The sequence below is a fragment of the Marmota flaviventris genome, chromosome 17 (assembly GCF_047511675.1).
Source record: "Marmota flaviventris isolate mMarFla1 chromosome 17, mMarFla1.hap1, whole genome shotgun sequence".
Taxonomy (NCBI): Eukaryota; Metazoa; Chordata; class Mammalia; order Rodentia; family Sciuridae; genus Marmota; species Marmota flaviventris.
Window position 1 is genome coordinate 27,556,073 of NC_092514.1, and position 22,179 is coordinate 27,578,251.

A 22,179-nucleotide genomic window follows, 5' to 3' on the forward strand; every position below is an offset into this window, starting at 1 on the left:
CCCAATCATTACTGCCAGACTCTCAAATTCCTTTCACAACTCTCCAGCCCTGTCATGATACTCTAACCAATGAAAACATCTAGAACTCCAGCAGAGAAAATATTACTAGTTCCTCTGTTCCTTCCTAAAAGCTTTGAGAGGAGCCGGTTGCAGTGGCGCACACCTGTAATCCCAGTGGCTCAGGAGGCTAAGACAGGAGCTTCTCAAGTTCAAAGCCAGCCTCAACAATGGCGAGGCACTAAGCAACTCAGTGACACCGTCTCTAGAGAAAATACAACATAGGGCTGGGGATGTAGCTCAGTTGTTGAGTGCCCCAGAGTTCAATGTCTGGTACAAAAAAAAAAAGAAAGAAAGAAATAAACAAAAAACTAATTCACTCCAGGAAGATTGGCTCTGCATACAGGAAATATGACCTCCAGAGAATAAAGGATAAGTTTCAACCTAACGTGAAAGAACATCTTCTGGAGTTTATTTCCGTGAAACTCAGTATGTGGAAAAAAAATTCTCCTCAGTATGTGTTTAAAATCCTCCTTTCCCTTTCCTCTAGGTCAAGAGATCATTTTTCTTCAGTTCTTGACAGTGTAATAATGGGGGTTACTAAAAATGTACATTGAACCAACAACAGACGTTTTTCAGAATTGACAATTTTTTGCTTTTTAATTCTTAAATATTAATTTAGAAAGGTGATCTAAAACTACAAGGGAAAATAAATGTTGTAATGGACCGGAAATAAACAAAAAATACAAAAACAGAACAAAAAAAGTAAAAGATCCCAGTCCTTTTCCAAACTAACCTATTGTTATATATGTTACAAGAATCCAGGTAGGTGATATGAATGAGCGAAATAATTTCTTGATAGGGGACATGCCTTGTCCCTAGAAGCGGCCATTAATTGCTTCTAGGCAACAGCTGTCATGCAGGCTATTTTTCTTCCTATTTTTTCAAGAAAAGCGAAAAAATGAAGATTTTATGTGACATGTGTTTAAAATATTGACTAAAAAAATTTTGACATGTATAATTAGAACAAATTAAAAAATATGTATTATATATGCTCTCCCCCCAAAAAAGTGTTTCTTGAAATGCAAAACATGGCACATTGAGCTGGGCATGGAGGCTGATGCTTGTAATCCCAGAAATTATGGGTGAAGTAGGAAGTACAAGTTTGAGGCCAGTCCCAGCAATTTAGTGAGACCTTGTCTTAAAATGAAAATATTAAAAAGGACTGGAAATGTAGCTCAGTGGTAAAGCGCCCCTGGGTTCAATCCCTAATACCAAAGAACACAGTACTTCTATACGAAACTCTTCCATAAACTCTGGCTTAGTAATCCTGTTCTGCAGCCTCTAAGCTCAGTCAGTTGAAAAAATTAAATCCTACACAAGCATCAAGTTATATTGCCCACATTTCCCCCATTAGTAGAGTGAAATCTTCTGCCCCTCCAAATAGTCTCTTGTGGTTCAGCAGCTTTCATTTACAGATGTTGACACACTAATAATACTATTCAAAGTATATTCTGGCTCTTCCTCTAAAAGGTCATGTATCAGACACATTTCATTCTTAACTTGTCTGAATAGTTGTGTGGACTTATCAGGTCTGACCATGACCATACCAGCTGGTGGTCATTGTGAAGGTTTGGATGTGTCTCCCCAAAACTCCTATTGATGTAGGAATGTTCAGAGGTGAAATAATTATATTATTATGAAGGCTGTAACCCAATTAATGAATTAATCCATTTGATGGACTAATAATTTGAATGGACTAACCGGGTGGTAATGATAGGCTGGTGGGACATGGCTGGAGGAAGTAAGTCACTGGGGTTTGTATTTTGTCCCTGATGCCTTGCCCTCTTCCCTCCTGCTCTGCTGAGTAGTTTTCCTCCACCAGTCCCTTCTGCCATGAAGTTCTGCCTTACCTTAGGCCCAGAGCAATGGTGTTGGCCATTTATGGATTGAAACCTCTGAAATCCTGAGCCAAAATAAACTTTCCCTCATCTACATTTCCTTGTCAGTTATATTGGTCACAGCGAGGAAAAGCTAACAGTCACCTGACCACCAAACCATGGTCCCTGATCACATTCAGTTCTGCTCCAATCCAAATTTCAGAGACAATCATAAGCCTCAGCAATTAGGCACAAGCTTGCATGCATACATATGAATCCCTTTGTAATTAAAAATACCAGATAATAGTTTGCTGATTAATAAACAAAGTATTTATTCAGCACCCATGTGCCAAGCACTGTGCTAGGCACTGTGGTGGATACAAAAATTAAGACATGGTCCCTGCCCTTAAGGAGCTTACATTCTCATGAGGGAGACAAGACTAATATACATGTACCAGCTAGGAACAGTACAAGACAATATATAATTTGGTGTAAGAATATGTCATACAGATTTGAAGCTTTATAGAGATTCAAAGAAGACAATGAAATAGGCTTTAGAATCAAGATTTCTTGAGGTGTCAGGAACAAGTCCAGGCCTTGAAGGATTAGAGAGGCTTAACTTGAGGTCCCTGTTAGGTAAAAGTGGGAATAAGGTTCAGAAGACAAAAAGTATGCATTTAATATAGGGGCTAAGAATTCACTGGATTTTTGAGCAGGTAAGTAACTTGACCATATAAGGTTCAACAACTTTAATGAAAACTCATAAAATATGTAAGTAATTTAGGGGCATCCTGCAGAGCACTAAAAATGATGACAGGATCTTAGCTAACACCAAAGATGAAACTCACCTGTCAAAGGAAAACAGAACCATGACTTAAAACACTGGCAGGAGAGATGACAATTCTAGGAAGCCAGTTACTCAACACAGCATAGCTCTCATATTTCCTAATTTTCAGAAGCCCAGAGAGACTGAGTGAGGCTTTCCTTAACAAGATCCAGGACAAGGGTGCTTTGCTTTGAGAGAATACAGAAGTATGAAAGATATTAGGACATACAATAGTGACACAGAAAAAAAAAAAAAAAAAAAAAGAACCAAGTGGAAGAGAGAAACAAATAGAAATCCATAGTGAAAACACACACCAAAATGTGTATAAAATGTATCTCCTAGGGAGATGCAATTTGCTCGTCCATTTATTTTCAAATGAACATATATTGTATTTCTGTAACAAAAAAACATGTTTTAATCAGGTGTGTGCTTTTCAGTATAACTAGAATTCAGGAATCTTTCAAATTATATGTATGTAAGGTTGATAGGTCACAAAAATTCCATATATCAAATCTCACTTTTCAATTGACTTGCATTATGAAAAGGAAATGTTCTGGAAGACTCAAGATCAAGAGGTAAGCTGGGAAAGAAGTAAGGACTTTTCCTTAGGTTCAGGTAAGCCTGGGGATCCTGTCAAGCAACACAGGGCTGGGGATGGGTGGGAGTGGGACTGGCCAAACTGATAAGAGGTCAGTGATTTAAATCACCACTGCCAAGGACACAGTGTAGTAGCATAGCAGGGCGTCCTGCCACTAGGAATTTATACCCTACAAAAGCAGAGAAACAAAATCCTATAAATGACTGCCTTTAGGCTATACATTCAAAATGTGTTTCCTGTTTTACCCAGTCATGAATGTGTACAGATACTCCCTAATTAAATGAACAGTCAGTGAATAGATTTTAGGATTAAAATTTTACCACAAAAATTCCATTAATTGGATAATCCAAAATTAAGTCAAGGATAACAAATAAAACTAGAGAAACCCATTTCTAGCCCCAAAGCAAACAAACAAACAAAAAAACTCCTAAAAGTCATTGGTAAAACTTTCTAGACAAAGACAAAGATGATTAAATTTAAGAATCCCGTAAGGATTATACAATCTAAGTATGGCATTTAAACTTTAAAAACACTTCTTAAACTGCTTAGAGGAAAAAGCAGTCCCATTGACCCAAATTCCATAAAACTGCAACAATCATATTCAAAGTTACTTACTAGCAACGTGTAAAATACGCGTACGAAATTCCATACTTATGCATATTCCAATTTTAAAGACATTAAAATACTTTGTACTTTAACAATAATCTGAAAATTCCCACTTAAGATGTTTTTATGTTTGATCTAAGCCTATGTCAATCTGAGGAAATCTCACTCTGTAAAGCTATCCCTAACCAAGACAAAACTGAAGACAATCCAGTTGGGGGACAGGATCTTGTACCTACATGCTATTCATAAAAAACTGAGATCATTTCTTTCTTAGGGGTGCACTCTTTTACTTTCCTGAGTTCTGATTAAGCAGTATGAACACAAACCTGCTGGGATTCGGGAAGAACTTACTATTTTGGACAAGTATTTGTTGAACCACAGGCATGATTTAAAGGCCTGCTTCTGTGGACCCTAATTTCTGCCTAATTGGGAAGGTAACCATTTACTTGGCTCTGAAAAGGTTTTCAACTTTTCATGAAGTAAATGACAAATATTAACCAGCCAATGACCCGGGAGGAAAGTATGCCTAGCTGCTACTCATTCATCTTCCCATAGTTTTCAAAAAAATGTGGCCATTACCAGTCACTCCCTGGATAGTTCTTAATGGAGAAAAGCAAGCAGAATAAATAAGATACCACATGAGCCTTTTACTTACAGCTGACTTTTCTACAGCTGAATTTCTGCTACAAGAATCACCCTCCCTTCTCTTTCTTGTGTTCTGATGACTTGAAGTTTTGCAATTCCCAGATGGAAAACAAGCTATCTGAATGACAGAAATAAATCTTTCTACTGAAGCTAGCACTCTGAATTAGTAAGATGTACATAGCTACAGCACTATAGTCATGTTTTCAATCTTGAAATGAAATCTATCTGAAAGCTGTGAAGACACAGGAAGAGCAGGCCTGTAAACTGCTCAGTCCAGACCTACTTGGGAGAACTAGCATACACTATCATAATTTAAAAAGATCACACACAAAAGCTTTAATACAGTGAAAGAGAGATGGAACTCAGTTTTATTTTGTCCTCTCTGAAACTTTCATTTACACCATGGCCTCGTCTATCAAAGAAGAAGAAAAAGCCCTGCCTTATGCCACAGAATTCAAGTACTTATGTACTTGTTAGAGGCAGCAGGATATCTTTCTCCAGTTTTTTGGCTCCAAGAGATTACACTTTCAGTACCAGTGTAGTGAGGAACCACTGGCAAACTGCTGGAAATGTCTTCTGGATTAGTCAGTGTACCATTTCATAAAGTGCTTCTGGAGTTAAAATCTGTCAAGCTGTCAAAAGTGTCCACACTTTTGCAACAAAGGATAAAAGAATCCCAATGGGGATTTCACCAAGTCCTTCCCAGCTGGGTTTCATTATTGGCACAGCTGCTTTAACCTCCGAGACGTTGGCCCTCACCCCAGGCAAAGCCTCCTGGCCGTTCTTCAGGTAGTGGATTGTAATTTGGATCCTCATCTGGTGTATCAAAAATAGTCCTCCTAAAATACACATGACAGATATAATTTAGTCCCAGAATCATCTTAGGTTTGAAGTACTATAAGGTCAGTTCCCTCCCACAGGGGTTTCCACTATTGGAGGAGCACTGGGTCTGCCTGCTAATTAAACAGTTATCATTTTAATTATTTAACATTTACATTAACTTTTACCTCCTTACTAATTTTATCACAAAAGCACTACATGTTAATTGTAGAGAAACAGGAAATGTAGATGAGTAAAATATCCTAAGTTCCCAGATAATTTCCACTGATACCTTAATTATTCTTCTAGAATAAATAATTGTGGTTTTACAAAAGGTACATCACACTTCTATTTTTTAACCTTTTTTTTTTTTTTTTATACCCAGGATTGAACCCAGGGCCTCTTAGCCACTGAGCCACATCCTCACTCCTATTTTGTATTTTGTTAGAGACAGGGTATCACTGAATTGCTGAGCACCTCGTCATTGCTGAGACTGGCTTTGAACTAAAGATTCTCCTGTCTCAGCTTCCCAAGTCACTGGGACTACAGGCATGCGTGCACTCTGCCTAACCTAGCTTTCATTTAATTTGGTAAGAATGTCTCACCATAACAAAAGCTAAGTGCCCATCAACAGACAAATGAATATACAAAATACAATATATACATATGACAGAACATTAACCTTACAAAGGAAGGAATTGGTTGGGGGTGTTGCACGGTGGTATAATATTCAATCTTGCATTCAATCCCTGGCAACAACCAAAAAACATTAAAAAAAGAAAAAATAATGGAAGAAACGATATTCTGACACATGTGCTCCAATATGGACAAACCTTGACAGCGTTATGCTAAGTTAATAAGTCACTCAAAAAATACTGCATGTTTTTACTTATATATTTATATGAGGTTCCTAGAGTAGTTAAATTCAGAGAAAGAGAAATAAAATGGTAATTGTCAGGGACTACAGGAAGGGGATAATAGCGAGTATCTAAAGGGCACTGAGTTTCAGTTCTCTAAGATGAAAAGAATTCTATGAATGATGGCGGCACTATCATATGAATGTATTTAACACCACTGAACTGTACATTTAAAAATGGTAAATTTTAGGGGCTGGGGTTGTGGCTCAGTGGCAGAACACTTGCCTAGCATGTGTGAGGCACTGAGTTCAATCCTTAGCACTGCATATAAATAAATAAAAAATAAAGATATATCAATAACTAAAAAATATTTTTTTAAAAAATGATAAATTTTGTTAGGTAATACAAATTAAATTTAAAATCAATTAACAAGGTATCCCAATAAAAATTACTGCAGAACATAAGTACAGATAATAAATTCCCAAGTCTTTTTTTTTGGGGGGTGGGGGGGTGGGTACTGGCGTTTGAACCCAGAGGCACTTTACCAAAGCTATATCCCCAGCCCAGCCTTTTTTATTTGAACTTGAAGATCCTCCTGCCTCAGTCTCCTAAAGAGCCGGGATTATAGGTATGGGCCATCATGCCTAGCTTTCAAGACTTTTTAAATACTATTACAAAATAATTCAAAATTTCATTAAAGTATGAACCATTAAAGCAGCATCCTCTACTACGAGTCACATATGTAATTCTACTTGCTGTCAAGGCTGTCAATTGGTAAAATCAGAAATGTATTCAAAAACTTCTACTTTATATTAGAGTCAGAAACAAGTATTTATGTTTCAAAAGGAGCTTTGGTTCTTACAAACTAACAACAAAAAAACGAACACACCAATAGGAAAATGGGAACTGATATTTAATAAGGGATATTTATAGTCTCAAAGTACTTTCCTACAAAAGGGAAAAGAGTATCTTTACAATGGAAAAGCCTGACAGACACCTTAAGTAATCAAAATGATTATCATCACCTTGATAAATACAAGTCAAAATCCCATGCTAACAGGCTGCAATCAGAACAGTGTCATTTATCTGATATTCCCACCAAAGGTGAAAAACTTGAATCAAAATATGTGAGGAACATCAGACAAACACAAACTGGGGAGATATTCTATACAACGAACCCAAAATATTCAAACAAACCCATGTCACGAAAGCCAAGGAGAGAATAAGGAGCTGTTCCAAATGGAAGGACACTAAAGAAACGTGTCAATAAATAAAACACCTGAATCTGAGCTGGATTCTTTTGTCGATTTACTTTAAAAATAGCTAAGGGAAAAATGTCTTTTGTACTCTATTTGTTTCTTTCTGTAATTCTGAAATGAATTTTTAAAATTGTTTAAATTATAAAAAATGAGACACCATCTTATTCAATAGAAAAGGGTAAATAAGGGTATTTGATAGGGTTGTCAGGAAATAAATACATACATTGCTGGTGGAAATGTAAACTTGAACATCCACCTGGAAAGTTCTGGCAACTAAAAAAACAAAAACACCAGCAATTCCACCTCTATGGACTTATCCTTTGAACATAACCCATGGATATGTTCAGACTTATCACCATTCCAATTAGAGAAGGGAAAAGCAAAAGCTAACATCAATGTCCATCAATATAAGATTAGGAAAATTATGCAAAATCCACATCATGAAATATCATGTAACTTACAATTTTGTAGGACATTTATGATGGACAAGTGATCATAACATATTAAATTTAAAAGGCTATGAAATAGGATTTTTAAAAACTATACAGATGGGCCGAGATTGTGGCTCAGTGGTGGAGCACTTGCCTAGCATGTGTTGGGTACTGGGGGTTGAATCCTCAGCACCACATAAAAATAAATAAAATAAAATGTGTCTGTCTACTTAAAAAAAAAAAAAAAAAAAAAGTATACAGACAAGCCAGACATGGTGGTACACACTTAAAATTCCAGCCACTTAGGAAGCTGAGGCATGAGGATCACAAGCTCAAGATCAGTCTAGTCAACTTAGCAAGACCCTGACTCAAAATAAAATTAAAAATAAAAAAGGTTGGAAATGTAGCTCATGGTATAGCACTTGTATAGGGCCCTAGGTTTAATCTCCAGTACCACACAAAGGGGAGAAAAAAAAAAAATAGACAGTAAAAGACTAAAGAATACTTATAAAAAAGTGAACAATGGTAGCCAATGCTATGTCTAAGTAGTGAGATCATGGATGATTTTATTTTCTTTTTGCTTAACTGTCTACAACAAACATTTTAATACAAAAACTTAAAATTTTCCCTCAATTGAACTCTTCTTAATGTAATATTTCCCAAAGACACAAAATTCTGGAATAGAAGAGGTCTTATTTGCTTAAAATCATAACCAGTCAATAGAACAACTACACCTGATTTCTGGTCCCAAGCTATTTCTACTCCACTGTCTCTCCCACCTGTTCTGCAGGACAGAAATCCTACCATTAGAAACTTTCATCTGTGTTGCTCATTTTGCTACCTCACCTGTCTAAACTGGACAGCAGCCTCATAAAACCAGCAGACTCCCCTGGGATAGGAAGTTCTAGTGGTCCCCTGAAGCAATAATTACCACGGCATCCCATGACATCCTGAGCCTGTTAACCTTGCTTTTGCCACAACCTTGGCACTGCCTGTTCCCACTCAATCCAACTGCTCCTAAACTGCGGCTAGATTCCTCAATCTGCAAATATTTACTGACCTGAACTATGTGTACCAGGAGCTCTGAGAGCCCCAAAATACCCAAACATGGGTCTTGTACTGGTTTGTCTGCAAGGAGCACAAACCATAGGGTTAAATACTCACAAAATAGATGGTGTTTTCAGAATTCTTATCCCTCCAGGCTGATTGGGAAATACATCTTCCAAGAAAAAATATATGTGTCCAACTGCAATACCTAGAGTCAACCAGAAATAAAAGATGAGAAAGAGTATTAAAATTTCAACTGCAGGTGGACCTACCAACATAAGTTGCTTATTTTTAGGATAACAACTAAAACTTAATGAACTGATATGGTAGTCTTTGAGATATACCTATCAAATAATTCTATAATAGTTATTCATGAAAGCCAGACAGAATAAATGTGAAAACAGTGACAAAATAAACTTAAATTAATATGATAGAAAAAGTAGTGATAAGACTCTTACCCAAGAGGTCCACAATGATTGAGTTCCCCAACAATAAGGAAAACCCCATGAGCACCCAGGGCAGAAAAGGGGCCTGGAAGTTGAGAAGACCAAAGAAGTTCATGCGGACATATGGGTTCCTTCGGCTCCATACATAGACGAGCATTATTGTAAAGGCCTGTCCCAAGAAAACTAAGCTCACAAACAAACCAAAAAGCTAACAAATGGCATTAAGGAAAATATCAACATTAAAAGCATAACAGGGAAGACTAAGAGAACTAAAGATTGAGTTGTAATGAAAGCTTAAATGAGAAAAGTTGAGAAGTTACATCTTTAGAAAAGAAGGAAAAAACCCTGAAGATAATTACTAGAGCAATCAGACAAAAACTGACTTCAGTGAAATCATCTGGAGTATAGCTATTTCGAACTAATATTCTACTTTTGTGAAGTTCTTGCTTCTGGAAAATGTTAATTCTTTAGTCAATAATTACAATAAAGCTCACTCACCATAAGCACTTTTACCGATGAATGTCAGCAGGAACAAAATCATCTCTTCAGACAGTACTACATCCAAGTCTGTTTTACAGGATAAATTTTTTTTCTTCTAAATGCATCATTTTTTTTTTAGTATTTTTTTTTTTTAGGTGTAGATGGACACAACACAATGCCTTTACTTTTATGAGGTGCTGCCTGTGTTAGGCGAGCACTCTACCACTGAGCCACAATCCCAGCCCCAAATGCATCATTTTTGATAGTGACTAAATGCATGTCTCACCAACTTAGTTTAAAAATGAAATACACTCATCAGTGATATAACGTGAGATGTTTCATAATAACCCACCTGGGTTAAAAGTTCCTCTGTCTTGCTCATAGTAGAAAAAGCATCCTGTCCAACATCTATGCTTGGAAAGCTGTTACAGAAGGTGTGCTGTAAAATAAACGGTCATACTCTAAAGAGCTAAAATCTGGAAGTCTACTTTAATGTGTTTGTTCAGAATATTTAATGAATCATGGGAGACAGATGAAACATTTTAGGAAGAGACTGGCTGTTCTTTAACATTTTCCTGTATTTGTTCTATTGTTTTTGAAGGATACAGTCATTAAGAATCCACCAAAAAGGAACATAAATACAAAGTCTGCTGTCCGACCTCGGAAAGAGCCTTCTTCTAGCATTCGACAGTAACGATATCTTAAGTTCCAAGTTAAGAAAATGTCAATCATACTAATTGGAAGAAAGTAAAGTTTAACGTATCATTTAAGTACACCTGGACTCCACATTATCTATAAGCATTCAGGCTTCATTTTTATAAGCATGTTTGAGTGATAAGGTAAATACTTTTAGTTTTATTTTTTAGGTATAGATGGACACAACACAATGCCTTTACTTTTATGTGGTGCTGCCTGTGCTAGGCAAGCACTCTACCACTGAGCCACAATCCCAGCCCAAAACTAGCACCATATTTTACTACGAATGTCCCTAGCTGGGGAACCAATCCGATGTTACAGAAATATGCTTCCAGTCACCTTTAAACATTTTGAAATTTATAGTATTATCTTTCCCACACTCAGCCTAGCCTTGATCCTCACCATTCTTACTTTTCCATGAAGAAATCCCCATAAAGAAAACTTATGTGATAAACTACTTTTCCAGGCCAGGCAGGTAAAGCATTTCTATATTTACATCAGTCAATAAAGATGCATTAAAATGAAAAGACTATCATCACTTTCCAGAATAAAGTATTACATAGGAGAAACAGGAATCATCCTAGGACAAGAGTCCTGCCATGGCTACAAGTCCCTCTGTCCACTGCTGATGAACTGAATTACAACTCAGTGGCCCCAGATCATGGCTTTTAACAATCTGGAACATGACAAGCTCAGCAGACATTATGGTACTATGCTTTTGGCCAGGAGAACCAGCAATCAAGACCCAAGATTTCAAGTTCTCCATTTCTCATGAACCCATGGCAAACTCTTGCTAATTAAATTATGACCATGTACAGGTTATGTATTACTTATACCTACTGATACCATTTTATAAGTATGCTTCTATTAAATGTTTCCCCCCCCTTGATTAGGTTTGTAAGCAACTTAAGTAATGATCTCTCATAATTAGACCTCCCATGTAAAGAGTGAGCTACAACTCCTTCAAAATGTTGCTGACCATCTACTCTATGTACAACTGACTCAGAAATCATAGATAAGAGTATCAGAATTAAATCTTAATTTACTCTATCCTAAGTAAACCTAAAGTTTTGATGCTGACTTCACTTAATAAAGGATACAGAAAAATCATGTTAAATAAAAAATTGAATCCAACTGGTCCAAAAAATAAGAAATTGGTGATTAACCTCCATATCTGTAGAGGAAAAAAAAAAGAGAGAGAAAGAAAGATTAGGTAAAATTTATCAGCAGGAAACATTTTATGATTACAATGGTTGAAAAGCCATAAAGGGTGATATTTTATTACGGATCCCAAACTGGAAGACACAATCTGACAATGGATTTTTGTGCTGCTTCGACCATAAAGTCAGAAAAATACTGTATGTACCATAAAGTCAAAAAAATACTGTATGGACTGTAAAATTTATAAAGCTAAAAAAGCAGAAAATTTGAACTGTGATTGTCCTTAAAACAACTCACAATGATTAGGTAAATTATGGAAAAAGTTTGAAGACAAGACTAGGTTGAGCCAGGCACAGTGGCATGTGCTTGTAATCCCAGCAACTTCAGATACTGAGGCAGGAGGATCACAAGTTTGGGGAAATCCCAGGCAATTTACAGAGACCCTATCTCAAAATAAAATTTTAAAGAGGGGCAAGCCCACTGCAACCTATTTTTAAAATGGACATGTTTCTTTCTTTTTCTCTCTCTGCTCCTCCCTAATCTCAGGGGAAACAGGACTTTTCATTCCTATCCTAGGAAGATTTATCTGTTCTGAGTACACACCCACCATAGGAATGAAGTAATCCAGACTTTGGGGATGATACCAGAAGATCTCAGAAATGACTATCTCCCAAATTAACAAGTAAATTTCAACTCCAGACAGAGAACACATGGAATGTAGCCTTTGAATCACTTCTTTAAAAGTTCCTCTTCCTGCTGATGGGCAGAATCACAGCCTTTGGGACAGAGTCCCCTGTGTTTCTCCTTTACTAGCAAAGCAATAAACCTTCTTTTTTCCTTTTTCTCAAAAATAAATAAATAAAAAGGGGCAGGGGATATAGTTTAGTGGTGGGAGCATGTCTCCCTGTCACCAAACCCCAGTACCACTAAAAATAAATAAATAAATAAAAATTTAAAAATAGGTTCATCCGCATAACAGAAGAGTGCGCTTACATATGTAATATAGTCATCTCAGGTAACTTTTTTTTTTTTTTTTTTTAAATACCAGATATTGAACCTAGGGGTCTCGCTAAATTGCTGAGGCTGGCCTCAAACTTTCAATCCTCCTGCCTCAAGAGTCCCTACTCACTGGGATTATAGGCATGTGCCACTACGCTCAGTATAAATGAAACATTTGAGACAGAGAGAACACTATGTTTGGGGCAGAACTACTGGTTTTGGGTTTTTCCTCCTCTCCAACAATAATCTGTATGATCATCCAGAAGTAGAAAAATGCATCTCTCTCTCTGAATTCTGATTGCTAGAAAAGACTATCTTCCATTGCAATTTAATATATTGTTTAGTATATTGTTTTAGATACTGGTCTTTTACTGTTATGTTACTACAGTCTGATCCTGGAAGGTTAATTATTTCAGTACTGGGAATTAAACTCAGGGGTACTCTACCACTGAGCTATATTCCCAACACTTTTTCATTCTTATTTTTGAGGCAGGCTCTGCACAATCAGGCTGGCCTCAAACATGTGATCCTCCGAGTCATTGGAATTATATGCATGAACCACTGCACAGGGCAAGATGAACTGACTTAAAAGTGTTGTCAGAATTGAATTTATGAAAGCCAGAAGAATGAATCAGACATAAGTTTCCTATGTTTATATATGAATACATGACTAGTGAAACTTCACATCATGTATAACCACAAGAATGGGATCCTAATTAGAATGTTACACTCCATGTATGTATGTCAAAATACACTCTACTGGGCTAGAGCTGTGGCTTAGCGGTAGCATACTTGCCTGGCATGTGTGAGGCACTGGGTTCGATTCTCAGCACCACATACAAATAAATAAAGGCCTATCAACAACTTAAATAAATAAATAAATAAATATATATATATATATGTATATATATATATATATATATGAAAAAATACACTCTACTGGCATGTATATCTAAAAAAAAAATTTTAAAAAAAGAATTGAATTTATGAACTGAATTATGATGATAACAAGAAGGTGGTGTGAACAGGTGGTGAAGGACAAAATAAAGCCATCCTGCAAAACTCCCTGGGCACCTTGCTAATCAGTCTCCTTTTAAAACTACAATAAACTATAAGACAGTGAGATACCCAATACAGGAACTGAACACATGAAAACCATGCAAGGAACCTTAAAGATAAAATTCCTAACCCTGGTGATTCTGATTTAGTACAGAATTAAAAAGCTTCTACAGATAAAAAGCTTGTGAATCTCTTAAAAGTTCCCTAAGTGACTCTGAAACCCAGCCAGCTTGCAGAATCATTGCTTTACACCTCAACAATATGATTTACAATCTCAGGACCCCAGTGGACTCTTTTCTGAGATGCCACATGGCAGAGTTTGCTACTTAACAGCTCAAAACAGAAGCAACAGAAACATTAACTATGGTTTTGAAGGGCCACTTACTTGAAAGTGTTTAAAAATTAATTCAGGATTGAAGTACAGCTGAAAAGGTGTGATCAATTCCAGCTGCTGAAATAGAAAAAGAACGTCTTAAAACAAATCAATCAAAAAAATTTCATCACTTACAGCAAAGGATTAGTAAATAGGTCTAGCAAGTGCCAATTCTCAAATCACTTAGGATGAATTACTTTTAAGCCTTTCTTAGGCCAGAGGAAGAAGCTGGTAAAGAATTGTCTACACCTGGCACAACTCTTTGTATCCTCAATAACACAACATTTTAAAAAAATGTTACAATGCTTGAGGATCACATGAATGCATAGGAGGCAGGCAGGTGATGGTACTTTTAGATTTAGTCTACGTAAGAGCAGCTATTACTAATTTGCCCATTACGTGGGCACCACCGAAACAGATGGGTGGAAAACACAACTTACTTGAAATAACGAGATTGGAGACCCTGCCATCATTAGGACTGGGTGCTACCGCCAGCCCCTTTTATCTACAGACCCCTATGATGTTTCCCTCTCGATACTTTTCTATATTCAATACCTAAGTCTCTTCACTTAGCGGACCTTTCTCCCACAAATCACTACGTTACCACCTAAAAATTACTATAACTTTCGGACACATTTTGGGTGGGCGGCTCCCGCAGCCCTTACCACCTATAGGTCCGGTTTCATCTCTGAGAGACTGATCTGATCCCTCATGGAGCAGCACTCCCTTCTCGGGCCATTGAATTAGCACTCTTGGAACCACCCCGAACCCAGGAGTGTGCCTTGTATGCCTCTACCCACCCCTGGGACCAGACCCTCTGGGCTTCCTCGAGGCCCAACCCCAGTTTCCTGAAGAACCAGTCATATCCAGCCCGGAAAAGGAGAAGGAGGCGCTGCAGCTGCTCACCACAGCGGCGGTGGTGAGGACGCAGGCGGTGGTGTAGGCGCGGCTAACCGGTGGGATTTGCAGATACTCCAGCCGGAGGCTCTGGTACGCCATCTTTCCCACCGCCGCCTGCCCACCCCCCAACTTCCCCTTCCGCCAGTATGCCCAAGCGGCAGGGCGGACTCAGAGCGTCCCAGGCTTTAGCTTACCCGCTACTGTCCAATCAGCGCCGCACAATCGGCCAGCCACCAATCACTAGAGCGTTAAGAATCGCTGACCCACCAATCACGAGTTGCGTCTCCGTGGCGCCCCGGCCCACCTTCTCCTCCTTCCAACGTAGGAAAGAAGAGAGAAAAGATCGATTCCTTCCGCCAATCCCCGCCGGCCACAGCTAGCTTTCCCTTCTGGCCCCTTTCCGTCACCAATCGAGGTGCCCACTCCGACCCGACAGTCAGCCAATCGGGAGGGCGATAGCATCCCGCCTTTGCTTTCGTTCGTGGAGGCACGTATCAGTCGGAATTTTGAGGTGCCAGCAGTGCCGCCCATCTTTGGCAGATCGCGGTGCCTTAAAGGAGATAGCGGGACGCTTGTGTGTGATCGACTTCATCACCTCCATGGTAGCTACGGTAAATGCTGCGGGGCCGCTTTTTCGCTGAGGGGAGGCGGGAACTAGGTTCCCCCACGTAGAGGGACCTGAGCGGCCTGTGGGTGAGCCGCGCCGCCCTGCTGCGGGCCCCGACCTGAAGGTCCCGGCATGCAGCGGGATCGCAGTGCCGGATGGGAGCCGGGAGCTGCCCGGAAGCTTCTCCAGCTCTGCCGCTTCTGGGTCCTGTCCAGAGTGTTCGCGAGCTCTTAAAGCATCTAAGTCCGCCGAGATGGCCTGGGCGTCTCCCGCCCTGAATCTCGTCTTACCTTAAGGAACTCTAAGGCTAGCAGAGAAGATGAGACCGTAGGACTAGATCAGTCAGTTGCGAAGAGAGCAACTGATGGGAATTCAGAGTAGGGTGTGGTGGGTCATCAGGAAAGGGTGCTTGCAGTGGCCCTTAAAGGCTGTTTACCCAAGGCATGCCTACTGGAGGGCAAGAAAAATAGCTCGTTTTGGTCGGAGCAAAGACTAGCCTAATCATTGCAGGAGAGGTTAAGAGCATCATACTTTATTGGGTGGGCTAACAAAGTTAGAAAACGCTAAAGAATTCCGGAGCAATGAAGCTGGAGGATCCCAGATTCAAGGCCAGTCTCAGCAACTTAGCGAGACCCTGTCTCAAAAGAAAAGGGACTGGGGATGTGGCTTAGTGGTTAAGCACCCCCTGGCTTCAATCCCCGGTACCAAAAAAAAAAAAAAAGAATTTCGGAACAAGGAACGGAGCATCAAGTCTGGTGTGGTAAGGAAGGAAAGAACCAAATAAAAGTTTGGCTAGCACTTTCACAGGTCCTCCCCTGGGCAGTGGGGCCAGGATTTGGTAGCTGGTGCTGAGAGAAAACCATTGATTGCATTCTTGCCCTGGTACTGTAACAGTGGCAACTGTCACTCAATGGAACAGAGAAGAAAAACAAAACAAATAACAGGTTGGAGAAAGTGGTTCAACAACATCATCAACAACAAAAAGACCAGGTGCAGTGGCACGAGCTTATAGTCCCAGCTGCTAGGGGGTTTGAGGCAGGAGGATCACATGAGTCTCACGTTGGAGGTTAGCCTAGGCAACTTGTCTAGATCCCCTCACAAAACAAAACCTACAGTAAAAAGGGGGTATGAATGGGTAGTTCACAGAAAAAGAAATCTTCACAGCCTGTTGATTAAACAATGGTTGTTTGTTACTTAGTGTGAGACCACCATCTCAGTAGAGCATTGACAGTGTCTCTTAGGGGAGAAGGATAAGATTGGAATTTTTTGAGACTTCTAAGTTTGGTTTCAAGTATATTTCCCAATGTATGGGGCTTGATTACAGTGTGCTATGTATCATAATACAACAATCCAAGATAGATGGAAACTTGAGGTAAAGGTTAGAGAATGGTAGCATACAGATTGTTGATAGTTTCCACTAAGAGTGGACCATCTTTTAGGGAGTTTGTAAGGAACAACCAAGCCATTTGAACAGTGGGAATATTCTAGTCTTCTAGAATATTAAAGTCATGCTAATGTGGACATGAGGTTGGGGGGGAGGGAACATAGACAGTTTCAGTTCTCAGTGTTCAGTTAGTGTCTGAGGGTAGATGATTTTGGTTTTCTAAAAATAACTTGTGTGAAACATTTTTACATCTGCCAAATTGGCAAAAGTTAGAATGTTGAATACTGTTGAGTGTTGGCAAAGATATGAGGAAGAAACTGTCATCTAGCACAAGTGTGAATGTAAATCAGCCCACATGTTCTGGAAAACATTTTGGCAATATTTGGTGAAGTTATCAATGAGTAAACTCTTTGGCCTAGCAATGACTTGCCTTTGAAAAACCTGGCAAGTCCCCAAGGAGACATCATAGGAAGATGTTCATTTAATTTCTGGTAGCAAGATGCTAAGAACAGGCCAGGCACGGTGGTGCACACCTGTAATCCAGTGGCTGGGAGGCTGAGGTAGGAGGATCACAAGTTCAAAGCCAGCCTCAGCAAAAGCGGGGTGCTAAGCAACTCAGACCCTATCTCTAAATAAAATACAAAATAGGGCTGGGGATGTGGCTCAGTGACTGACTGCCCTTGATTTCAATCCCTGGTACTCCCCCCCACCCCCAAAGAAAATGCTAGGAACAAATGAGGTGTTTGTCATAAGAAGAATGAATCTTTTTTTTTTTTTTAAAGAGAGAGTGAGAGAGGAGAGAGAGGGGGAGAGAGAGAATCTTAATATTTATTTTCTAGGTTTTTTTTGGCGGACACAACATCCTTTTTTGTATGTGGTGCTGAGAATCGAACCCGGGCCGCATGCCCACTGCCTGAGCCACATCCCCAGCCTCAAGAATGAATCTTTAAATGTGATAGAGTTGATGGAATACTTTAGTCAGAACAAATGAAGTAAACTTAAATAATAATATGAAGTTATCAAAAAAATAAATGTATATGTATAAAATACATATATAAAATATCTATTCACAGATAAATATGAATTTAAAAGACACACATTAAAAACACTATAATTAGGTTCCTACTAAGGATGGGAGGTGAAAAGTAAAAGGATAAGTAATAGAGGACAAAAATAGAAGTTTTAACTCAAATTAGACATGTAGAGTACTTAAAAAAAAAAGTGTGGTTAGTAAGAGTCAGATGATGAAGGCCCTTATAAACCACATTGAGAGGGTTTGAGTTGATCCTGGAGGCATAGGGAAGTATTGAAAATAAAAATTCAGAGAATCCTCTACAAAATAGAAAAGAAAGCAATTTTATTATTGAATAACATCAAGATTATAATGTTTTATAGACAATCTCTAAACAAAGAAATTCTACCTTGTTTAAACAATCACACAGTTACAATCACTCTATTTTAAATCATTATATACATAAAATTTCAAGATTAGTGGTATCTGTTTTCTATAAGAAGATTGGATACACCATTTCCTGCATGTTGTCATGAAGTCCATCCTAAATTAACCTGGTAATTGAAATGTCAGTTATTATTCCCTATGTACCTTTATCTAAAGGAGTTAAGAAAAAAACTCCTTATTTCTATGATAGGCATATGGTTACAACTAGGACAAAGATGTCTAGATTGATCTCATTGTGACAGGGAGATATGTGATATTTTCCTAGATGTTTACATTTGAAAGAAATGAAACCCCCTCCCCCAACACACACACCCTTGAAAAAACAAGTCAGTGTTGTAAAGCCCCCTTGTTCATCTTTTGATAGGGATTTTTTTCAGATGGCTGGGGTGGAAGGCAAGGGATTGAGGCCACTGGCAATAGGGTATTTAAAGTAATAGAAGATCACGAGGCTTGAAAGGACTGGGGAAAGAACTGAAGAGACTGAGAGCAAGAAAGAGAAGGTTATTAGATTAAAGTACAATGAGAATATGTGAATGATAGTTGGAAGAATAGTATAGGAGGTTGTGGTCAAAAAGTAGGAGTTGTTGGGGAGAGAAGTTAACAAATATCAAGAACCAGGTGGCTGAAAGAATGGAGATGTAGATATTGAAATTCATGTCTCTGGGGCAATCTCATAGGTCATCTATGTAAATTTTAAAATTGTCCAAGATGATAACAGAGCCAGAAGATTGATCTGTGTGCCAAAGACTTCAGCACATGAGAGGTGGAGACAAATGAATAATGAGGAGAGGGGCAAGTCGGTTCTAGAATGAGGAAAGAGCCTCAGAGAAGCATGGTTTGTATCCTTTTATGGACAATCAAGGCTGGAAATAAAAGCAGGTATCAAGGAACACAAACTTATTTTTTTCTTTGAGTCCTTGTTTGTGATGTGATCTATTACTTTCTTCATTTTTTTTATCCAAATGAATTTTTGTTTTCTTTTTACATTTGCAGATTTTTCATAATTGAAAATAGCAAATAAACCAAGATGTCAATGGATCCAATGACCTATGAGGCCCAGTTCTTTGGCTTCACACCAGAGACTTGCATGCTTAGGATCTATATTGCATTTCAAGATTACCTATTTGAAGTGATGCAGGCTGTTGAACAGGTTATTATGAAGAAGCTGGAGGGAATCCCAGACTGTGATATTAGCCCAGTCCAGATTCGTAAATGCACAGAGAAGTTTCTTTGCTTCATGAAAGGACGTTTTGATAAACTTTTTGGCAAAATGGAGCAGCTGTTTTTGCAGTTGATTTTGCGTATTCCCCCAAATATCTTGCTTCCTGAAGACAAATGTCAGGAGACGCATCCTTATAGTGAAGAAGAATTCCAGCTTCTCCAAAAAGAAATTGAAGAATTACAGGAAAAGTATAAGACTGAATTATGTACTAAGCAGGCCCTTCTTGCAGAATTAGAAGAGCAAAAAATTGTTCAAGCCAAACTCAAACAGACTTTGACTTTGTTTGATGAGCTTGAAAATGTTGGCAGAGATCATGGGACTAGTGATTTTAGGGAGAGTTTGGTGTCCCTGGTCCAGAAATGTAGGAAACTCCAGAACATTAAAGACAATGTGGAAAAGGAAAGCAAAAGACTGAAAATATCTTAATTTCTCAGTAGCAAAAACAAAGAACCTGTAAAAAAGTAGTTTTCCTTTGTTCACTCTTTCTTATGTTCCCCATCTTTTTTGGTCCACTCTTCTCAAGTAGCTGTACTGCCTTGAACTAGTCTTTGAAGCATCTGTTCATTAGAGTTTTCTAATAAGTAGAGAGAGATTCTTGATTCAATAATGGCTCATTTGGGGGCATGATTGAAGAAGTAAAACTCAGCTGAAAATATATAATTGTACCTTGTTTATAAGTCTTTGTGATCCTGGTCCTTTTGGCTTATTCTTTGGATAATACCAGGTGAGAAAAGGGTTAAATGGGTGGCTTCTTTATTAACCAGCCATTATACTATGAAATAGCCAGCATAGGGTGCTGCTCTTGCCCAGTAACTTTGCTTTACATGAAGATGTTATAACTGGTTGAAGAAGCAAGCAGCAAAAAAAAAAAAAAAAAAAGACCCATCTTTGATCTTTGGTAAACAAGAAAGTTGTTTTTATTTCTATAATAAATCTCTCCTTTTAAAAAATATTTTTAGTTATAAATGGACAATACCTTTATTTTATTTGTTATGTTTTATGTGGTGCTGAAGATTGAACCCAGTGCCTCACACGTGCTAGGCGAGCTCTCTATCAGTGAACCACAACCCCAGCCCAAATAGATCTTTTTATAAATGAGGCCCTGGTGATGTTAAGCAATTTAATACCTTGGGGTCCTGCAGAAGATAACATTGGACAAAAAAGAAGCAGATACCATTGGAATAGAAAAGGAAGCATGGGGTGGGGGGTCATGGCTCAGCGGTAGGGCACTCGCCTAGCATGTGCGAGGCCCTGGATTTGATCCTCAGCACACATAAAAACAAGTAAATAAAAAAAAAAGAAAAGGAAGCATGGGGCATACACAATAATGAAGTTTGTATTTATTGACTCAGGTTTTATACCTTTTTTATAGTAAAATTAGTTTTAGACTCTGCCTTATAACTAATATTTAATTAACATTTATTCATACTGAGGGTAATAAGCATCAAATGTTTAGTACCCTCAGATTATCTAAGGGAAGGGGAGAAATATTAATGATTGATTTTTTTTTTTTTTTTTTTGCATGCAATGTTGAGAATCGAACCCAGTGCCTCACACATGCTTGGCAAGCACTCTACCACTGAGCCACAACCCTAGATCTAGTGACTGATCTTAATGTGTTATTTGCTTTTCATGTCTTCCTAAAGAACAGGGTTTTGAGTTTTTCCTGTAAAGAAGGAGTTACTTGGAGTATTAATATTTGCAACTAAATATTCATAGACTTAGGAAACTTGTGCTTATTATCAAAAGGTCTTTTGGGCTGGGGATGTGGCTCAAGCGTTAGCGCGCTCGCCTGGCATGTGTGCGGCTCGGGTTTGATCCTCAGCACCACATACAAACAAAGATGTTGTGTCCGCCGAAAACTAAGAAATAAATATTAAAAAAATTTTTTAATTTAATTCTTGTTTCTAATCCTGTGCATTAAATATATATGTTCTAAAAGCTTTGGATTTTGATTTTGTGTTGTCTATAATATCATGATTTATGTTTTTTTTCTCAGTATGGCTTTTTACTCAAATGAAAACTTCCATTTCACATTTGAGCTTATTCAAAATCACCTAGTGTAATAGGTTGAATGGTAATCCCTTAAAAGATATGACTATGTTCTAATTCCTGGAGCCTTTGAATGTAGCCTTATTTACAAAAAGGGTCTTTGCAGATATAATTGATTTAAGGATTTGGAGATGATGACATCATCTTGAAATATGAGCCCCAAATCCAATGAAAAGTGATAAGTTAGGCAGAGGGAGACTTTGAAACAAGAGTAGAAGGCATAAATGCAGGTTGGAGTAATGCAGTCGTAAGTCGGGAATGCCAGCAGCCACCACAAGCTAGAAGAGACAAAGAACAGATTCTTCCTTAGAGCCTGCAGAAAGGATGTGGCTCTGCTGACCTCATACCTAGTGTCCCAAACATATTCCAACTGTCT

At 38.4% G+C, this 22,179-nt stretch overlaps 2 protein-coding genes and 1 non-coding gene across 6 annotated transcripts in view; 2 read left to right on the plus strand and 1 right to left on the minus strand.

Annotated features, from left to right (window-relative positions):
- Positions 1-2,184: 2,184 nt before the first annotated feature.
- Derl2 (derlin 2) lies at positions 2,185-15,218 on the minus strand. Of its 3 annotated transcripts, none has more exons than XM_071603316.1 (7): positions 15,086-15,218; positions 14,192-14,254; positions 11,688-11,761; positions 10,498-10,591; positions 9,424-9,619; positions 9,083-9,173; positions 2,185-5,391 (listed from the first exon to the last, which is right to left on the minus strand). In XM_071603316.1, exons 1-7 carry the CDS (start codon positions 15,176-15,178, stop codon positions 5,286-5,288), a joined length of 717 nt encoding a protein of 238 aa, XP_071459417.1. In that variant the 5' UTR covers positions 15,179-15,218; the 3' UTR covers positions 2,185-5,285. The 3 variants fall into 3 exon arrangements, with proteins under 3 accessions (XP_071459417.1, XP_027778446.1, XP_071459418.1); XM_027922645.2 differs by having other exon boundaries at positions 14,192-14,257; XM_071603317.1 differs by lacking the exons at positions 2,185-5,391; positions 9,424-9,619; positions 10,498-10,591; positions 11,688-11,761 and having other exon boundaries at positions 9,085-9,173; positions 14,192-14,257.
- A 199-nt stretch (positions 15,219-15,417) lies between these two features.
- The window catches only part of Mis12 (MIS12 kinetochore complex component), a 167,863-nt gene continuing 161,101 nt past the window's right edge, over positions 15,418-22,179 (plus strand). The window contains exons 1-2 of one of the 2 annotated variants that reach the window (XM_027922648.3): positions 15,418-15,690; positions 19,523-20,703. In XM_027922648.3, coding sequence (XP_027778449.1) covers positions 19,557-20,177 — 621 coding nt within the window. In that variant the 5' untranslated portion in view covers positions 15,418-15,690; positions 19,523-19,556 and the 3' untranslated portion in view covers positions 20,178-20,703. Of the gene's footprint in view, positions 15,691-19,206; positions 19,409-19,522 lie in introns of those variants that run through there. The other variant, XM_027922649.3, reaches the window with a different exon arrangement.
- On the plus strand, positions 16,479-16,607 carry LOC114081099 (small nucleolar RNA SNORA30/SNORA37 family). Its single transcript, XR_003580721.1, has one exon. It is a non-coding gene; the product is annotated as a small nucleolar RNA SNORA30/SNORA37 family (small nucleolar RNA).